Genomic DNA, 17413 nt, shown 5'->3' on the forward strand with positions numbered 1-17413 from the left:
CGTTACCTTGGACAAACTCGTGGAGTTGGCTGACCGTGCAGCCGACTACTCCGGTCTGAGGTCTGTTGCTTGAAGCGCGTCCGACCTTGTTGCAGTCTCGTCGAGGGGCGGTCAAGCCTCGAAGCAAAGACTGGCCAACTCGCGGAAACCGTTGTAGCGCTGACAGCGTGGATGCCTCACTCTTCCCACGGTATTCTCACCATCGGTCGCGCTATCGACCCAGTTACAGCGATCTATAAAATCCAGGTCGGGACCGGTTCAGCTGGTGCCTCCGCAAGTTAGGCACCGCTGCGTTGCGCTCCGTATAGCCTGAAGGGGGTCCGGTCTTCGTCTCGCGAGAATGGCAATGGTTAAATAGAAGCGTTAGTATCTTTGATAAGTGTAGTTTTAGTGGAAAAGTTTACGCCAGAAATGTAAATGCACAAATGAGCGCACCATTTTTCCACAACAGCACTGCAAATAACCTGAGCTGCTTTATAAAGTTAAGAAATCTGCGGATGACACCTTTGTGCATAATGCTGCTGTCCAAAAAATTTGAATCGTGGCTTGGCTCGGTAGCCTTTCCTCGTAGGCGCTAACCTCCACGGATAAATATATGATTTTATTGATTTAGCAAGACCGAAGTGTATGCATTAGCATTGCTTAGAGATTAAATTATGGAGAGCCCGCTTATAAGCTGATCCATGTGAAGGAAAATATTTGAGCGAAAACAACTAGCGCCAACTGTTCAGAAATAAATGCAGTAGGAAAAACCTTTGACCACGAACTCATTATTGAGCCACTTTAATGGTTGATTAACTTTTTTCAGTTGCAAAAAAAGGAGGAGAAGACTGGCGTCCTTAGGAATTGGACCTCGGTGAGTGCTCCATTCATGAACTATTGCTTATTAGGCATTGGAATAAAGCACTTACGTTTAAACGCAATGCGGTTCTCGAGCGCTGTAATAATTTACTCCCTAACTACAGCACGGTGAACAAGACTGTCGTGTCCGGTCGCTGTGTTGAATGCAGCGAAAGACGCACACGGTACTTTAAGACTTCGTTTATTTAAAGCCGATGAGGGTGCGACCAGCGTCGACCGAGGCAGGAGCCGAACTGGCCGCCCGAAGAAAGGAGGGAGCGGAGAAGCGTCCACGGGAGGGAGTGGCTTCCCAAAACAGGAGGAGGATGCGGGGGCGCACCATGGGGGGGCATCTGGCGACAGCGTGCGACGAGGGGCAAGTGGTCGTTAGGAGGAGGATGCGAGTGGTCGTTAGGAGGAGGATGCGAGTGGTCGTTAGGAGGAGGATGCGGGGGCGCACACACACAAAAGCAATAAGGGGACACAACACTTCCTTCCCCCTTAGAAAGTTGCCTGGTATCGTGCAGGGGGTCGGCGCTCACGCGTGGAGGCGCGCTGGCTTTGTGCGCTCGGGGGAGAAACACTTGTAGGCTGGCTGTTGTTCGCTGTGTCTCCTAGGTCTGTCCTGGGCGAAGTCTCTTCTTCCGGGAAGAGGTGCCAGGCTATGTGGGAAGATGCTGCACGTGTTCTCTCCGCTGGCGGACAGCTCTCAGACGGCGTCGTAAATCTACGCAGCTGGTTGAGATGTCGGCGTGCTACTGTGCCATGTATGTTGACGAGCTAAGAGCGCAGGCCTATGCGTCTGACAATTGTAGCTTCCTCCCAGCGTGGCTTTTTCAGAAACTGTCGGGCGAGGACGCGCTGCCCCTCATTAAGCGTGCCGCAGCGCGGAATTGCTTTTTCTTCCCGGAACGTCTCTGCCTTTGGCTCGGGGAGGATGGCTGTGAGCTGGGTTCGCATTTCACGCTCGAACATCATTTTCGAGGGGGTCTCGCCTGTTGTGCTCTGAACCGTCGTGTGCTGCTTGAAGAGAAAGCGCGCAAGGCGGCGCTGCAGCGAGCCTGTCTGATCTCTTTCAAGGGCGCGTTTTAGCTCGGCTACGTAGCGCTCGGCTTGTCCGTTTGTCGCTGGGTGGTAGGGGGCCGATGTAACTGAGGAGATCCCGTTGTCGCGATAAAACTTGAGAATCTCCGCAGACACAAACGGTGTTCCGTTGTCCGATACTACCTTGCGTGGCAGGCCGAACGTTGCAAACAGTGATCGGAGGTTGTCAATGACTGCTGCCGAAGTCGTCTGTCCCATTTGCCTTATCTCAAGCCACTTTGTGTAGGCATCTACGACCACAAGGAAAGTGCAGCCCTCAATTGGTCCTGCAAAATCAATGTGCAGTGTGTGCCATGGTGTGTCTGGCTTTTCCCATTCTGGGACAGGAGCTTTCGGCGGGGCGCTCCGGCTGCTCTGGCAAGGCTTGCATTCTCGCACCACTGTTTCGATGTCGTTGTCAATGCCAGGCCACCACATGTAGCTTCTGGCACACTTTTTCATTGCAACGATGCCCCGATGTCCGGCGTGGATGAGAGACATAGCTTGTGCGCGTAGTTCTCTCGGCATCACAACTCGGGACCCAAATATGATGCAGCCGCGATGGGTGCTCAACTCTGTAGCTCGCCTGCGGTAAGCGTCGAAGTTGTCCCCTTTGAGTTTATGCACGTTGCCTTGTTGAACAGCTGTGTAAACTAGCCGGAGAGCTGCGCACTTCTGCGTAGATGCTGCAACTGTGCCTGCTGTAAGCGGAGGTTCTGGCAGTGCTTCGAACATCAGAACGTCTCCTGGTGGAAATGGTTCGTCAACAGTTGCGTCTAGTGGCAGACGGCTTAGCGCATCGGCGTTTTGATGTTTACTCCCATTGCGGTAGGCCAGAGCGTAGTCGTACGCTGAGAGTTTGATGCACCAACGTGTCATTCGCGGAGACAAAGTTGGTGGCATAGGCCTTTGTGGTCCCAGAATGCCCAATAGCGGTCGGTGATCGGTTATAAAGGTCACCTTCCGGCCGGCAATGTACTGGTGAAAATGTGTCGCCGCGTAGACGATGGCTAGCCCTTCTTTGTCAAGTTGCGCGTAGTTGCGTTCTGCTTGCGACAACGTACGTGAGGCGAAGGCGATGGGAGCTTCCCTTCCTTGCTCGTCAGTTTGCGATAGAACCGCGCCGACTCCGTACGGTGATGCGTCGCAAGCCAAAAGCAGAGGCTTCCTTTCGTCGTAGTGGCGGAGGACTGTACATCTTCGAATCAGGTCTTTCAGGGCATCGAATGACTGCTGATGGCGTGGCGACCATGTCCATGTCACATCTTTCCGAAGGAGTTGGTATAAGTCGTTGGCCACGGTAGCTCTTTGTTCCAAGAACCGGTCGTAGAACGTCAAGAGTCCGAGAAAAGCCTGTAGCTCCTGCTTGTTTGTTGGAGCTCGTGCTTCTGTGATCGCTCGCACTTTGTCCTCGGTAGGGTGAATGCCTTCCGCATCAATTCGGTGTCCCAGAAATTGCACCTCTGGCACCGCAAAACAGCACTTCGATTTGCTTATGCACAAATTAGCGTTTGCTAGCCTTTCGAGAACGAGCTCTAGGCGCACTGCATGCTCTTCAGTGGAAGTGCCACTGATGATGACATCGTCAAGGTAGACACAAACTCCTGGGATGCCCTGAAGCACTGTCTCCATGAATTTTTGAAATATGGCCGGGGCTGCAGCTACGCCAAAAGGCAGTCGCTTGACTTTGTACAAGCCTTTCAGTGTGTTAATTGCCAATAATTCAGCAGTTGACTCGCTCACCTTCAGCTGCTGATACGCCTGGGTGAGGTCCAATGTGCTGAAGACTCTTGCGCCACGTAGTACACTGAATACTTCTTCAGGTGTCGGTAGCGGGTAAGAGGACGCTTTAGTCGCAAGATTGACGGTGCTCCGGTAGTCTCCGCAGAGGCGTATGGTTCCGTTCTTCTTGCGAACTACGACAAGTGGTGTGGCCCAGTCTGAATGCTGCGTCGGCTCGATGACACCTTGCTGCTCCAGTTTGTCCAACTCTTTTTCAACTGAATCTCGGAGAGCAAACGGCACCGGCCTGGCCTTCAGAAATTTGGGTTGCGCGTTGTCCAACAACTCCAGTGTGACCGGGGGCCCTTCGTTTCCTGGAATCTCTTCCGAGAATACTCTTTCGTATTTCTCTTGCAGTTGCTCAACCATGTTCTGGCTCGGCGTCTGGTGTATGCCGCATATCATCACGCCTAGTGGAGAAAACCAGTTTCTCCCTAGAAGGCTTGATCCTGTGCCCTTCACAACAAGCAGAGGTAGCGTATGGGTCTGGCCGTTGTAGTTAACCTGCACGTTGGCAGAGCCCAATAGTGGCAGATTCTGTCCTGACCACGTTCGCAGGTGCGTGTCGTCTTGTTGCAGGGCGGGTGCGTCAGATGGCCATGAAGTTCGGAACGTGTCCTCACTGATCAGAGTACAGGCTGCGCCGGAGTCCACCTCGAACTTAATAAGCTGGTGATGTACGCTTACTTCTGTAAAAATCTTCGGTCGCGTGCCGAGATTCATGGTGTTCAGGTCGTACAACACAGATGGTGTTGCTGATGTTGCTCCATGGAGATCAGATAGCGGCGTATTCTCTGAGGCGTTGACGCTGTGATTAGGCTGGGAAGGTGACTTTATCTTGGCAAGTCTCCGTTTCGTAATGCATGCTCTTTCGATATGCCCTCGCTTGTGGCAAAAATTACACGTGGCTGACTGGAATCGACATCCCTGGGGGTTGTGTTGGTCGTCACACCGCCAGCAGCGTTGTGCCTTTTTGACCGATTTTACAACAACAGAAGGCTTGCGCACCTGGTTGCTTGTCTGGTGTACCGGCTCGGTGTTCCGGCGAATCCCTCTCTGCTGGTGACCGGCGCTCTCCGCTCGAACGGCGATGTCGTAAGCTTTGCTGAATGTGAGGTCCTTCTCAGCGAACAGGCGCTGCTGCAGTGACTCGTCACTCAGTCCGCACACAAATCTGTCGCGTAACATCACGTCCAAGGGAAGCATGGTGGTGTTAGCAGAAGAAGCTGCGTCTCCCTCCTGCCCGGTAGCTGTTGTCGACAGCGTTCCAAAATTGCAGTCGGCAGCGAGCTTCTTGAGCGCGGCTACGTAGGCGCTCACAGTTTCTCCTCCCAGTTGATCTCGTCGTTGGAAGCGAGCCCGGCTGTAGACCTCGGATGGCCTTGGGTCGTAGTGCTTTTGCAGCGCTTTTACGATGTCGTCGTAAGACACTGCCGCTGGTGTGCTTGGCTGAATAAGGGCGCAGACAGTATCGTAGGTCTGCTCCCCGCACAGCGTCAGCAGGTTGGCCCTCTTCAAGGCTGGGTCTGTGATGTTGTTAGCTTCAAAGTAGAACTGAAGGCGTCCAACCCACGATGACCACGATGAGCCGTTGAACTCTGGTATCTGATTGGGAAACCCTCGCGTAGCCATGGCTTGTCAATAGCGTTGCGTAGCGCGGGTCGAATCCACTTTCTCGTCGCCACTGTCGTGTCCGGTCGCTGTGTTGAATGCAGCGAAAGACGCACACGGTACTTTAAGACTTCGTTTATTTAAAGCCGATGAGGGTGCGACCAGCGTCGACCGAGGCAGGAGCCGAACTGGCCGCCCGAAGAAAGGAGGGAGCGGAGAAGCGTCCACGGGAGGGAGTGGCTTCCCAAAACAGGAGGAGGATGCGGGGGCGCACCATGGGGGGGCATCTGGCGACAGCGTGCGACGAGGGGCAAGTGGTCGTTAGGAGGAGGATGCGAGTGGTCGTTAGGAGGAGGATGCGAGTGGTCGTTAGGAGGAGGATGCGGGGGCGCACACACACAAAAGCAATAAGGGGACACAACAAAGACATAATCATCATCAGCCTGACAACGCCCACTGAAGAGGATAGTCGTCTCGCATGTCCCTCCAATTACCCCTGCCCTCTGCCAGCTGGGCGCACCGTATCCACGCAAACTTCTTAATCTCATCCGTCCACCTAACGTTCTGCCGCCCCCTGCTACGCTGACCTTTTCTTGGAAACCACTCCATTACCCATGAAGACCAGCGGTGTTTTTTTTTCCTTTGCATTACGCGCCATGTCCAGACCCAGTTCTTCCTCTTGACTTCGACTAGGATGTCATTAACATGCGTGTGTTCCCTCACCCAGTCTGCGCGCTTCCGTCCTCTGAACGTTACATCTATTACTTGTATTTCCATAACTCGCGGAGTTGTTCGTAACTTAAGCTGAACCCTTTTCGTAAGCCTCCACCTTTCTGCCCCATAGGTGAGCATCGGTATGTTACAGCTGTTGTATACTTTTTTTCTTGTAAGATATTGGTTAACTGCTTCTGTTCAGCTTACATCAGGCACCAAACGCCCTAGTGAACAAAGCTGAGCCAGTGTAGAGATGGGTGCATGCAGAAATGCTGCACTACATGCCCTAAGTAGATTACCACTTCCAGCACCTCGCTACCAGTTGTGAAGTGCTGTTCCCTTGCGAGACTGTTGAACATTATTTTCGCGTTCTGCACGTTAATTTTAATACCTACCTGCCTCCTCTGCTGGTTTAGCTCATTGGTCATGCTTTCCAGCTGATCTCATGAGGGGCTTAGCAAGGCAATAACATCAGCGGATCGCAAATTACTGAGGTGTTCTCCATTAACTCTTAACCACAACTGCTCACAGTCCAAGCCCCGAAACACCGCCTGTAAACAGGCGGTAAAAGCATTGGCGAGATCGTGTCTCCCTGTCTGACACCCTTCCTTATTAAAATTGGTTTGTTGACTTTACGAGGGACTATGGTAGCCGTGCAGCCGTTGCAGGTATCACCTAGTATTTTCACGTAAGAGTTTGCTACACCCTGTTTCCGCAATGCCTGTGGGACTGATGAGGATTGCACTGAATAAAATGCTTTCTCGTCATCAATGAATGCTATATTAGTGGTTGGGAATATTCTGGGCATTTCGCTATAAGTTGACTGAGAGTGGGAATAACGCCTGCTGTCAATAAATCTTTACGAATGCCTGCCAGGCAATTTGGTGGATTGAAGTCTAAGGTTGTCCTGACTCTATTTGCGATTGCCTTCGTAAATAACTTGTCGGCAACAGACAGCAAGCTGGTAGGTGTGTAGTTTGTGAAGTCCTTGACGCCTTTTTTCTTAGGAATTAATATAATGCTTGCATTCCTGCAAGCTCCTGGGACACTCGAGATATTGGGCATTGTGTCTACAGGGTGGCTGGTTATTCAAGCAGAATCCCCCCCCGTCCTTCAAGAGATCGGCTGTTGCCTGATCCTCACCAGCTGCTTTCCTCATTTGCCAATACTTTCTTTACTTCCTCTCTCTTTACTGGCGGGATGTCCCATTGCTGTGCGCTAATGCCACTCTCATTAACTTTCTGAGTTCATTGGTTACGGTATAGATTGGTGCAGAACTCTTCTGCTACTCTATCTTATCCATATTGCTAATGACATCTTAGCCCGTACATGTGGTTTTTACGTATTCCTAGTTTACGCTTGCCTGCTTTTAGGCTGCCTTCGTTTTTTAGGTCTAGCTCGATTTTCTTCATATTATGCTTCCTTACATCAGCTACTTTGCGCTTATTTATTAACTTTGATAGGTCTGCCAACTCTCTTCTCCCAGTAGAATTAGACGCATTCAAGCTCTGGTGTTTCTTAATCACATTTTTCTTCTTCCGACATAGCATCGCATCATGTCGAACCACGCAATGCCTACTTCCACTGCGCATTCCGTAATAAAAGCTATGAGATTATCGTTCGAAGAGGGAATATTAAAGTCGCCTTACTCAGTTACAGCTAAATACCTGTTCTCCTGCGATATCCAGAATTCCTGTACTTCCCTCTTGTACTTGTACTAAAAGCCGGGCATGTACCCTGTTATCGTGAATTAGTGGACAGACGAGAATAAGTGGGGTATTCCTCATTCATCAGAATATAGCAGGTAACATAGAGAAGTTATACAGTATTAAAGAAAGGGGGACGGCTATTATAATTATGCTTAATAATAGGTACAAGGTCAAGGTGCTGCAGGCCTATGCGACTTCATCCAGCCATAATGACCTTATAGTTGAGAGCTTCTAAGGCGGACGTGGAATCGGCAATGAACAAAATGAAATTACAGTACACTGTACAAATGAGAGCATGAGAGTTCAAAAGTAGGGAAGTGTCAGGCCGGAGGCCAGGTGGTATGCGATTGTGGCTTAGGCTGCAGGAATAGGAGGGGGAATTTGTAGAGTTCATAGAGGGAAATATTTTACGGATAGTGAATACGTTCTTCTGAAAACGAAATAACAGTAAGTGGACTTGGAAGAGCCCCAATGCCGAGAGTAAAAATGAAATAGACTTCCTACTATTCGCTCACCCTGTTATCATGCAGGATGTGGAGATCTTCGGAAAAGTGAGTGTAGCGATCACAGAATGGTAAGGCATCGAATTAGGTCAGACCTGAGGAGGGACCAGAAGGAATTAGTGAAAGTGAATCCCGTTAACAAGTTAGCTGTAAGAGGGATAGTACAAGGACACGGCAGAGAAGAACACTACACGCGTGGGCACAAACGAGCGTTGTGCTGTGGGCCTGCGGGATTGTTTCTTCTATGTGCCGTGCCTCGGGCTGTAATTATGGCGTAACGCCACGAACTCGCTCAACAGCTTACCTTGCAATATATAAAAGGAAGCGCTCTTTGTAGGTAGTTGGTCTTTGCGTTATCATGCACAGAAACGCTGGTCTCAATCATTGAATGATACTTTACTTGCATACTTTGTGTATTCGCGCGTGAAGAATTAAGCTGTTAAAATGCACTGCTGAATGATCAAAGAAGGAGTACTGGATTTTCAACATTCGTACACATCGCTTTGCGGTGTCTTTATACCCGTCCCTATCCATATTTGTACCCTCTGATCGAGTGAAGGTTGCGGAACCAACTAGGCCAACAGTTTGTCTTGACCGTGTGGTCAGGATATGCACAGCCATCTTTACTAACAATACAGAGTGGCGTTCCTTCGGTTCAACACCTCTTGAAAATCTGATGAGCTCGATGAATGTAAACGGCAATAGTTTGTTAATAAACGTAACATTTTCACAAAACGAAAATCTACTAAGGATTAATGCCACTAAAAATAACGAAAAATTTTCGTCACGTTTTTGGTTTGATTAGGATATTCACTTGGTAGCAATACAAAAAAATTTACAAATCTATGCGTATTCAAACACTCATTTACAATTATTACATGACAGCAAGGCTAGTGGCACGGTTTTAGCAGCACATGAGGGAATATTCCGACGTTCAGAATTACTATCAGCAAAAGTCAAAAAACAGATCGGCATTGCGCTATTAAGGTAAAGCGCAATCCTATACAAACTATATAAGCCTACCCTTAGTAAAAACTAATACGTCTGTAATATACGGTGGGCTATTTAGATTGTATTTTAAACATATTTTTTATTTATGAGTGCAGTAAAAATATGTAGGAAATATGTTCCTAAAATTTCATCCTTGGTATTCGAAATATATTCTTAAAGTACGCCAAAAATTAACTTAATTTTTGCTTAAAGCATACTTCGAGCGCTTTTCAAATACATGAAAAATATGTATGCAGTTTTAGCATCTTGTCAGGGCATTAAAAGTGTATTTTCGGAAATATTAAATTAATTCATCCAAAGTATACTTCAACTCTACAAAGCGGGCAGTTCTTGTAAACGTATTTGTATGCAGCTTTAGCATCTTGTCAAAGTATTAAAAGAGTACTTTCGTAAATATGAAATTACTTCATCCGAAATATACTTCAATTCAAACAAACGGGCAGTCCTTTCAAACGTATTTGCAGCACACTTCTAGCTTCCGTTGAACAGTCGAGTGCTCGAAATCGTGTTTCGGGAAATGGCGTATTTACTTTCGTAAATACGCAATTAATCCGTTTAGGTGAACTTAAATTCTAACAAATGGGTAGTCCGTGTAAACATATTTGCATTACACTTCAAGCTACCGTGGAACAATCTTGAGCTCGAAATGACGTTTCAGGGAGCAGTGAAAACTTTCCCTTTCCTGTCGTCCTTTTGTTGCAACACAGTAATCATAGCGCGGGAACAACGCAGGACAAAGCCGAGACGGGACGAGAACGGCTGCGTTGTTCCCGCGCTATGATTACTTTGTTGCAATAAATTACCAACCTGCCCAAGCCTTTTCTGTTCTGAAGTCCTTTCGTGTATGGTAACTTCTAGCAGGAAGGTATTCACCACTTATTTATACTACGTGCGGAGAACGTGATAGCATGATACCGGCAAAGGCGCCTTGGGTATTTCCGGGCCCGAATATGCCAGCGAAAAGGACGACGACCGGCAAGTCCGACCGGCTCCCTTAGACGCCCGTGTATCTGTTGGGTGACAGTTCGACTACTGACCTATTTCTGACGCATGTTTCGACTAGCAATGCTGTCCTCGATTGCCTCTCGATTCGAATGCGACCAGTAGGGCACTTCTGGGATAACTTTTGGGCCCACAATCTTTGCGCAAAAAAACGCCTCGGCGGGCAAGATAGTGCACCGCTCTCGGTGCGTATATAAAAGGCAAGCCAAGTATGGCGCTTGTCGGAGCATTTGTTGGTTGCTGAGGCAATTCCGTCATGATGTGCTGTGTAGGTATCTTTGCCGTTCCCATGCCGTCACGTGACCTTATAATCTCATGTAGATCGTGATTGATGATAACTGCGCTCGTACAATTTTTTCTGCAGTTGAGGCATTAACCCGTCTCATTGTGTGAAGCCGACCAGTAGACATTATTTAAGCCGAAGGGAATATATTTTTAGTGTATTTCTAATGTAATCTAATGTATTTATTGTATATTATTAGCATACCTTTAATGCATTATAAATGTGCTAATCGGGCGAAAATGTACTTTTCACGTATTTTAAAGAACGTTCAAAATATTATTCCTATATACTTAGAAAGTATTTGTATAGCAGTTTAAGCACAGGGCCAAAAAATGCGAAATAAATATGAAATTAATACAACATGTTTGAAATGCATTGTAAGCACATCCTCTTTTCGCTAAGGGCAGCCTGAGCAACTGCAATAAAAGTCAGCATCACGCAGCTAAAGCTATTGCAGAATTTCATAATCAGTGAGTGCCATATATAGATAACTTCTTTTCATCGGGAAAGAGTAAAAAAACGTAGTTCAACAAAAGTACTGGAAGAATTTCCCAATCCTATAGCACTCGTATTTTTTTTGCACGTCTCTAATATCCGTGAAAAAAATATTCCGTGTTTAATGCCTAACCGCACAGTACATCTACTGAAAGCGTCGAAGAATCGTTCATTTCAAAGTGCTGGGATACCAGAAAATTCAGACAATTCCGTGCAGTTTACCAATTATCGTTGATAAACACAAAAGCTTGCATTGAAAGACGTTCGATTACCTTTTGTAAGAATACTTCCGGTGTCAATTCTGAAATTACTTCTAAAATACGCCTCGGCTTTCATTCGCGTGCGAAGGAGAGTTGTGCTTTGGATTCACTACCGCGAATTTTGCGGACCTTCTGCGCAATAGTTTTTGCTATATTTCACTGAACTTAATTTTTTTACAAAAGTGTATTAGTTTTGCTTTTTGCACACGCTACATGCAGCCGCATGCTTACGGTGACCTGAAGACGCTCTGGTTTAGCTCCTCACAAAAGATATTCACTACAAAACAGCGCTATAGGAGACAGCGCTCGAGATCGCGGCTCTCCACCCATAATTAGTAAGTGGCAGTTAAGCATGGTTTGAAGCTGTACCCGGCGCAGGCTGGGCGGGTGACTTCTCGGCGCTCCCAGGTATCTGTCGGTATCAGCAAATATACTCATCTCATTTGGAAAGCTGCTTCTCAGTGCCATCTAAAGATCTTTTTTGCAGCATGCTGCGGCCCTGGGTGCTCGGGTAATATGACCTTATGATTTGCACCCTTTATAAAAATTCTGAAATGTAAGACATGTATGTGAGATTCAATGTCCCAAATCAGCAGATGGGCTGCTCGGGACGACGTTGTCGACCGTCCCCTGTTAACTTAGAGCACCTTCCATTATTTTATGCGCATTCCGATAATACAGTACAAGTGGCGTTTAGCATCCCTTCTAATCAAAGTCAGCCGCCAAAACATATATGCACATTCCAAAGTTTTATAATACCCTCTGGCCTCTTATTCATGGCTTCTCATGTTGTTAAGCGAATGGTTATAACCTCCGTGCTTGGTTTTGGCATCTACCACCCCGAGGAACATGCGTTCGCAGTTGAGGCCTGCATAAAAGAGGTTTATTTTAGGTAAAGTCAAAAGCCGCTTGTTTTCACTGCATCGGTACCAGCGCGACAGACATTTCATTAACCCGCACGCACTTCTGGCATTCGTGAGCTCGGCCTTCTAGAGATGTACTTATGTGCCGTGGTACCACTACGTACTCGTAGATCATCTATACCTCTTATGTTGGCAATTGTCGGCTACATCTCACGCGACAGTCTTAGCAGCTATAGTGCTGCCAGTTCAGGCCGATGTACTCAAAACTGGGTATTATTGCGCCATGATTTACACTCCCTCGTTACTTTTCTAAAAGTACTGTTAGCACTGCCCACTATCTCTGTCAAGTATGTAGACCAGCGCTGCACGGCGCATTTCCGCACATAGCATAGCACAGCGTGGCCCTGATCTGACGGGCCACCGAGTTTTTGGCACTGATCTGTGCGTATCCGGAGTGGGGTTCACCGGGAGGCAAGCGTAGGCACTTCGTTACGTCTGATCAAGCACGGACTAACTTTCTGCTTGCGTAAGCATCTGCGACCTCAGTCCGGAAGGATTTAGTGTGTCTCCAATTCGATCAGACAATAAGGCTCTAAGATGGCCTGCTGCCGTATCACGTTCCAACCGAAAGGGCTTCTTTGGCCACAAGTTTACATTGTGTTTCACGCTACTTAGGCCCTTGCAGGCTGTCTCGAAAGTAATTTTACGCTGTCGCCCGAGTTCCACAATTTGCATTCTTCTCCAGAAGTGCACTGACAGAGCCTAAATATTCACTACATAGGGTGCGCAATTACCGTGCGGTAAATTCACGGGGACATTTTAGTGTCTGTAGTTGACCTCAGCACGTTACAATGAGCTCTGAAGAACTCACGCGCATTGGAACCCAAGCCCACGGTCATTTGCATACCAATGTGTGCACACGCCTGTGCACGGATAATGAGACATATATCGCCTCATGCATCCGCAGTTACCACATTTGCAGTTACTGCATTTGACCCATGCATCCGTATTACCGCATTTTCATTAAGCCGTACATGCAAATGACTACCCAGTGTGGAATTTTGGGCAAGTCGGTACTGAATCATAACTTAAGAGTAGAGCAAAACCAGGACGACGGACGAAATGGTAGAGATTACCTGTGTAGCGCCTGTGTTGTGGGTGTGTTCTCTCTACTTCTGTCTGTCGTCCTGGTTTTGCGCTACTATTATGTTATGCAAATGACCAAGTACAAATGCCTGTTCTATTTCGGTGACCACCCAAGAACAAGAGTGAGAAAGAATGTAGCGCATAAAAACAATTTGGATTGAAATCAGGATATTCTTAACGCAGTTAGGGAGAATACAGTTCTAGAGCATTTATACCTAACCCTTCGATTGTCTATGGGGAGGTCTATATCATTGCTTTCTAGTCGATCTGGGCTACAGCTTCCGGGATTCAACCATCACACTCAAGCTCCGCAGCTAAAGGCCACTGTCACTTCTCCTGATGTTGAGTTTCCATTGTTTTAGTGTTGAGTTCCCATCAATTTTTACTAGGTGCAGGCGAGGCAAATAAGACAAGCTTTTTACTTTGTGAGCAATGTAAAGAGGGAAAACGAGAGTTGAGGATCAAGTTACTACAGATCTGTTGTTGGACATTGTGGCCATAGTGGTAACAAAACGTTCCACTCTGAATACACACTGCCTGACAGCCATGAGCATGCCATGAAGAAAAACGAATGCTAATTTTACCTTCTCCCTTAAAAGGGGATATGTGTGACTTCGAAGTTGCAGGACAGCAATTAGTGCTTTAGCAAGGAATTTGCATATCGTCAATTGAATATGATATGCCATACTGCAATTCAGTCGAGGAATAACAAGTATAATGAATTTGCTGAAAGAAGCAGCCGACAACGCGGGAGAAAGAATTCAAACTATAAAAACAAAAGTGACGGTCAACAACCGTGAGGTTTTCTGCATTGCGCCTCATTGGTTTAGCATTACTGCCAGGGCGAGGCATTGTTTACAGCAGTGAGAATGTTTCATCTTTTTTTTAGCTCTCCTATGCATTCAGTGACTTAAAAATCTGATAGTGGGTTTCTGTGCTCAGGCACCAGCCGTCAGGGATAAGTGACGCTTTAGTATATAGGTGGTAAAGGTGAACGCTGAAGATGTGACGCATGCCGGTCAGCCAGGCTAATATACGCTGAATGGTCGCGCAAGGCTATAGTTATCTGAATATTTTGGTACGTTCAGTTCGAATACAACTTTTGCGCATACGTGCATTTGTCAATGCATTCGATTTCCTGCTTTTTCTTCTAGCGTACCAAGTTCACAGTGAATGTTACGTTCTCTGGCTTCTTTGCGTACGAAACAAAATCAAGTGCAGAAAATGAGACGAAATACTACACTGTGCCGGTTGGAAATCTCAACGATACATCCAAAGGACTCTTGAAAAAAGGTGACAACTTGACGTTCACCATTGAAGGATTATACTTGCGTCATATCGTTTTCCTAGACATGACAACTTATAAACATATTTTAGTTCGATAACAATCGGGTTAGTACTCAACTTATTTCAGAAACATGTACGATTATGTATGTCTTGAATAAACGCCAGTGGCACTAGCTCAAAACTGACGAAGTGAATATTATTTATCTTCACTGAGCGGCATTTCAACCATTTATTTTATATCGTTCATATTTGGAAAGGCTGTCATAAATTGAGAAACCAACCAAGAATTTATTTCATGCCTAGCCTGCCTGTTTCTCACGGCGCAAGCATCAGAAAGAGACAAAGCACGCTTTAAGAAATCGAGCTCTTTGCTGTTTGATACGTTGCTCCTGAACACCTATGAATATTTAGTCTGTTTACTGAACATGAGTAATTCTCTTTTAATAGAGACCTCAGTAGCGCAAGGTGGCGAGCCATGCGGGTCCGACATCGCCAGTGAGGGCTGGTGGCTGCCTGCAGTAAACATACATGGGTCCCTCGTGGGCGCAGTGCTACAACAAAACGCTTGACTGCCCACTTCATGCCTGAGTGGGACCCTCCTTGGCAATGTATGGGCTTAAACAGACTGGACAGCCCATAACGGTGAAATGCGGGTAACACCAAAAGGTCCTGCCCGTACATTACCGTGAGGGAACGGCGGCGGTTTTGTGCGGGAAACGAGCTAGTATTCCCGCCTTAAACCTACATGGGTCCCACGTAGAAAATATAGGGCTAAACTTTGGGCTTCACAGTGGCGAAGCATAGGCAAGTAGTTTGGGCTATTTGAGCAGCACCTGCGACTGGCGCGCATGGGCTGGGCATGGGCACATTTGCCATTTTCACATGCCATTCCCATGCATGCAGTTCGTGTGCATAAAAGATGGGGCTACATGATGGTGAAGTGCGTTTACCCCCGATAGAGGCTTCCCGCGCAGAACCCTGACGGAGCCAATTAGGCTGTGTGTGGGCTAACACCAGTATTGCCGCCTGCAGCCCGCAAGGGTCCTGCGTAGAAAACACTTCGTCTGAGCATGGGCACAATTGCCATTCCCACATCTTCCCTGCCTGCATACTTCATATCAAGTAGAAAAGGGCTAAACCTAGGCTGGACATAGGAGAAACATGCATGAGAGACGCGCATGAAACGTTCATGAAAGACGCGGGCTACATGACGGTGTGTTGCGGGCAACCGCAATAGGGGGTTACCGTGCAGCACCCTCACAAATCTAAGTGGCTGTGTGTGGGCGAACAGCTAGTATATTTCCGCCTGCAGCCTTTGTAAGTCCTGGGCAGATTACTCTGGGCTTCACAATGCTGAAACTTCATGCGCCATTCGCGAGTTGCCAAGCAGCACCTATCGACAGTCCCGCGTACATTAATTGTACACGGGAAGAGTTCACATTCTCACATTTAGCCTGCCTGCATAACCTACATCAGACGTAAAAGGGGTAAGAGTGCCCAAATAGCAATACCTTGCATGTATGACTCTTGTGAAGCGCTGCAATTTGAACGTCATAAAAAAAAAAACGACAAACTCGCAGCTTTCCCTGCGATTTTTTCGTGCTTTTTTTGCTCATATCGCATTGCATTTTTTCTCGTGTACTACGGTCGCCGAAGAGAAAGCTGCCAACATAAGGCGCCTTGCTTGTTTTAATCTGCTTCACTTAGGACAGCACTACAAGTCTTTCGTAGTCTCCATGGAATATGTGGCGCATGGCCTTCAGAACTAGACGCCTTGGTAGCTCAGTGGCTATAGGGCTTCGCTGCTGATCCTAACGACGCAGATTCGGTCCCACAGGTTCGATTCGGGCTATAGAAGAGATACAGCGCTCGAGCGAACAAAACAAAAAAAACACGCGCAGAAACCTCACACGAGGGGCACCACCTTCCCTGCATTGCCTGGGGGTGTTCGCAACAAAAAACATTCTTATCACTGGTCTTTCTGTCGGCCTTTGTTCCTTCTACGAGGTCTCCTTTGTGTGTGTGTCCTGTCCCTCCTAGCCACTTTCCCCGAAATGGCTGGGAGGTGCCCACTCTACAACCCACTAGGCAACATTTCAAGCCGCGCATCCACCTACCCTTCCACGGGACACTTCCAGAAGTGTCGAGCAGGTTTTGAAACTACTATTTGCTCACTGCGCCTGGCCCCCACCACCCCAGCGGCCCCCACAACCCAACCGCCACCACCACCTTAGGGACTGCACGGCTGAAGACCGCCGTAGCCTCCACTGCGGCGGGTGCCACTGTGCTGCGGATCCTACCTGTCCCCGCTGGAAGAAGCAGAGTCAGGTAACCACTGTTCTTAGCAGGACTGCCGACCCTGGAGCCCGACGTGCAGCCATGATCCAGCTCCGCCAAAAGCAGCAGCCCACCAGGGAACCAGAGTCCGGGACAGTCGGGGTCATCGGAGGGCTCAGCTACGCTAAGGCCCTGCAGTCACAGAGCTCCAGGCCCTCCCGCCATGCTGTTCAGGTCCCAGCCCCAGACACCTGCCCCGGACCAGCCCAGACACCTGCCCCGGATGCAGCCTTGCGGCTCGCCGTCCAATTCCTCCTGCCGTAGCTCCCCCTACCTCAGGGGCCCGCAAGATGCGCATGGATGCTTTCGCTGCCGAGATCCCTACCTACCACCATCATTGCTCGTGGTACCGAAACCACCTCAGGGCCACGCGTTATGCAGTGTAATGTGAATTCTCGGCGTGCACGCATCGCCGATCTAAAATATCTTGTTTTACAGGGCTCCTTAGAGTCCATGGTAGAGAGAGGGTGTGGTTGATGGTCCTTTG

The 17413-nt window shown here is 48.1% G+C and overlaps 1 protein-coding gene across 1 annotated transcript in view; it reads left to right on the forward strand.

Moving 5' to 3' along the window:
• Window positions 1–17190, forward strand: part of LOC149370365 (uncharacterized) — a 45162-nt gene extending 27972 nt beyond the window's left edge. Inside the window, exons 4-6 of the mRNA XM_089577703.1 lie at window positions 809–856; window positions 14457–14678; window positions 16789–17190. Coding sequence (XP_089433829.1) covers window positions 809–856; window positions 14457–14678; window positions 16789–17190 — 672 coding nt within the window. The remainder of the gene's footprint in view (window positions 1–808; window positions 857–14456; window positions 14679–16788) is intronic.
• The last annotated feature ends 223 nt before the right edge of the window (window positions 17191–17413 follow it).

This window comes from Amblyomma mixtum, chromosome 1 (genome assembly GCF_055824585.1).
Source record: "Amblyomma mixtum isolate Tamu chromosome 1, ASM5582458v1, whole genome shotgun sequence".
NCBI lineage: Eukaryota > Metazoa > Arthropoda > Arachnida > Ixodida > Ixodidae > Amblyomma > Amblyomma mixtum.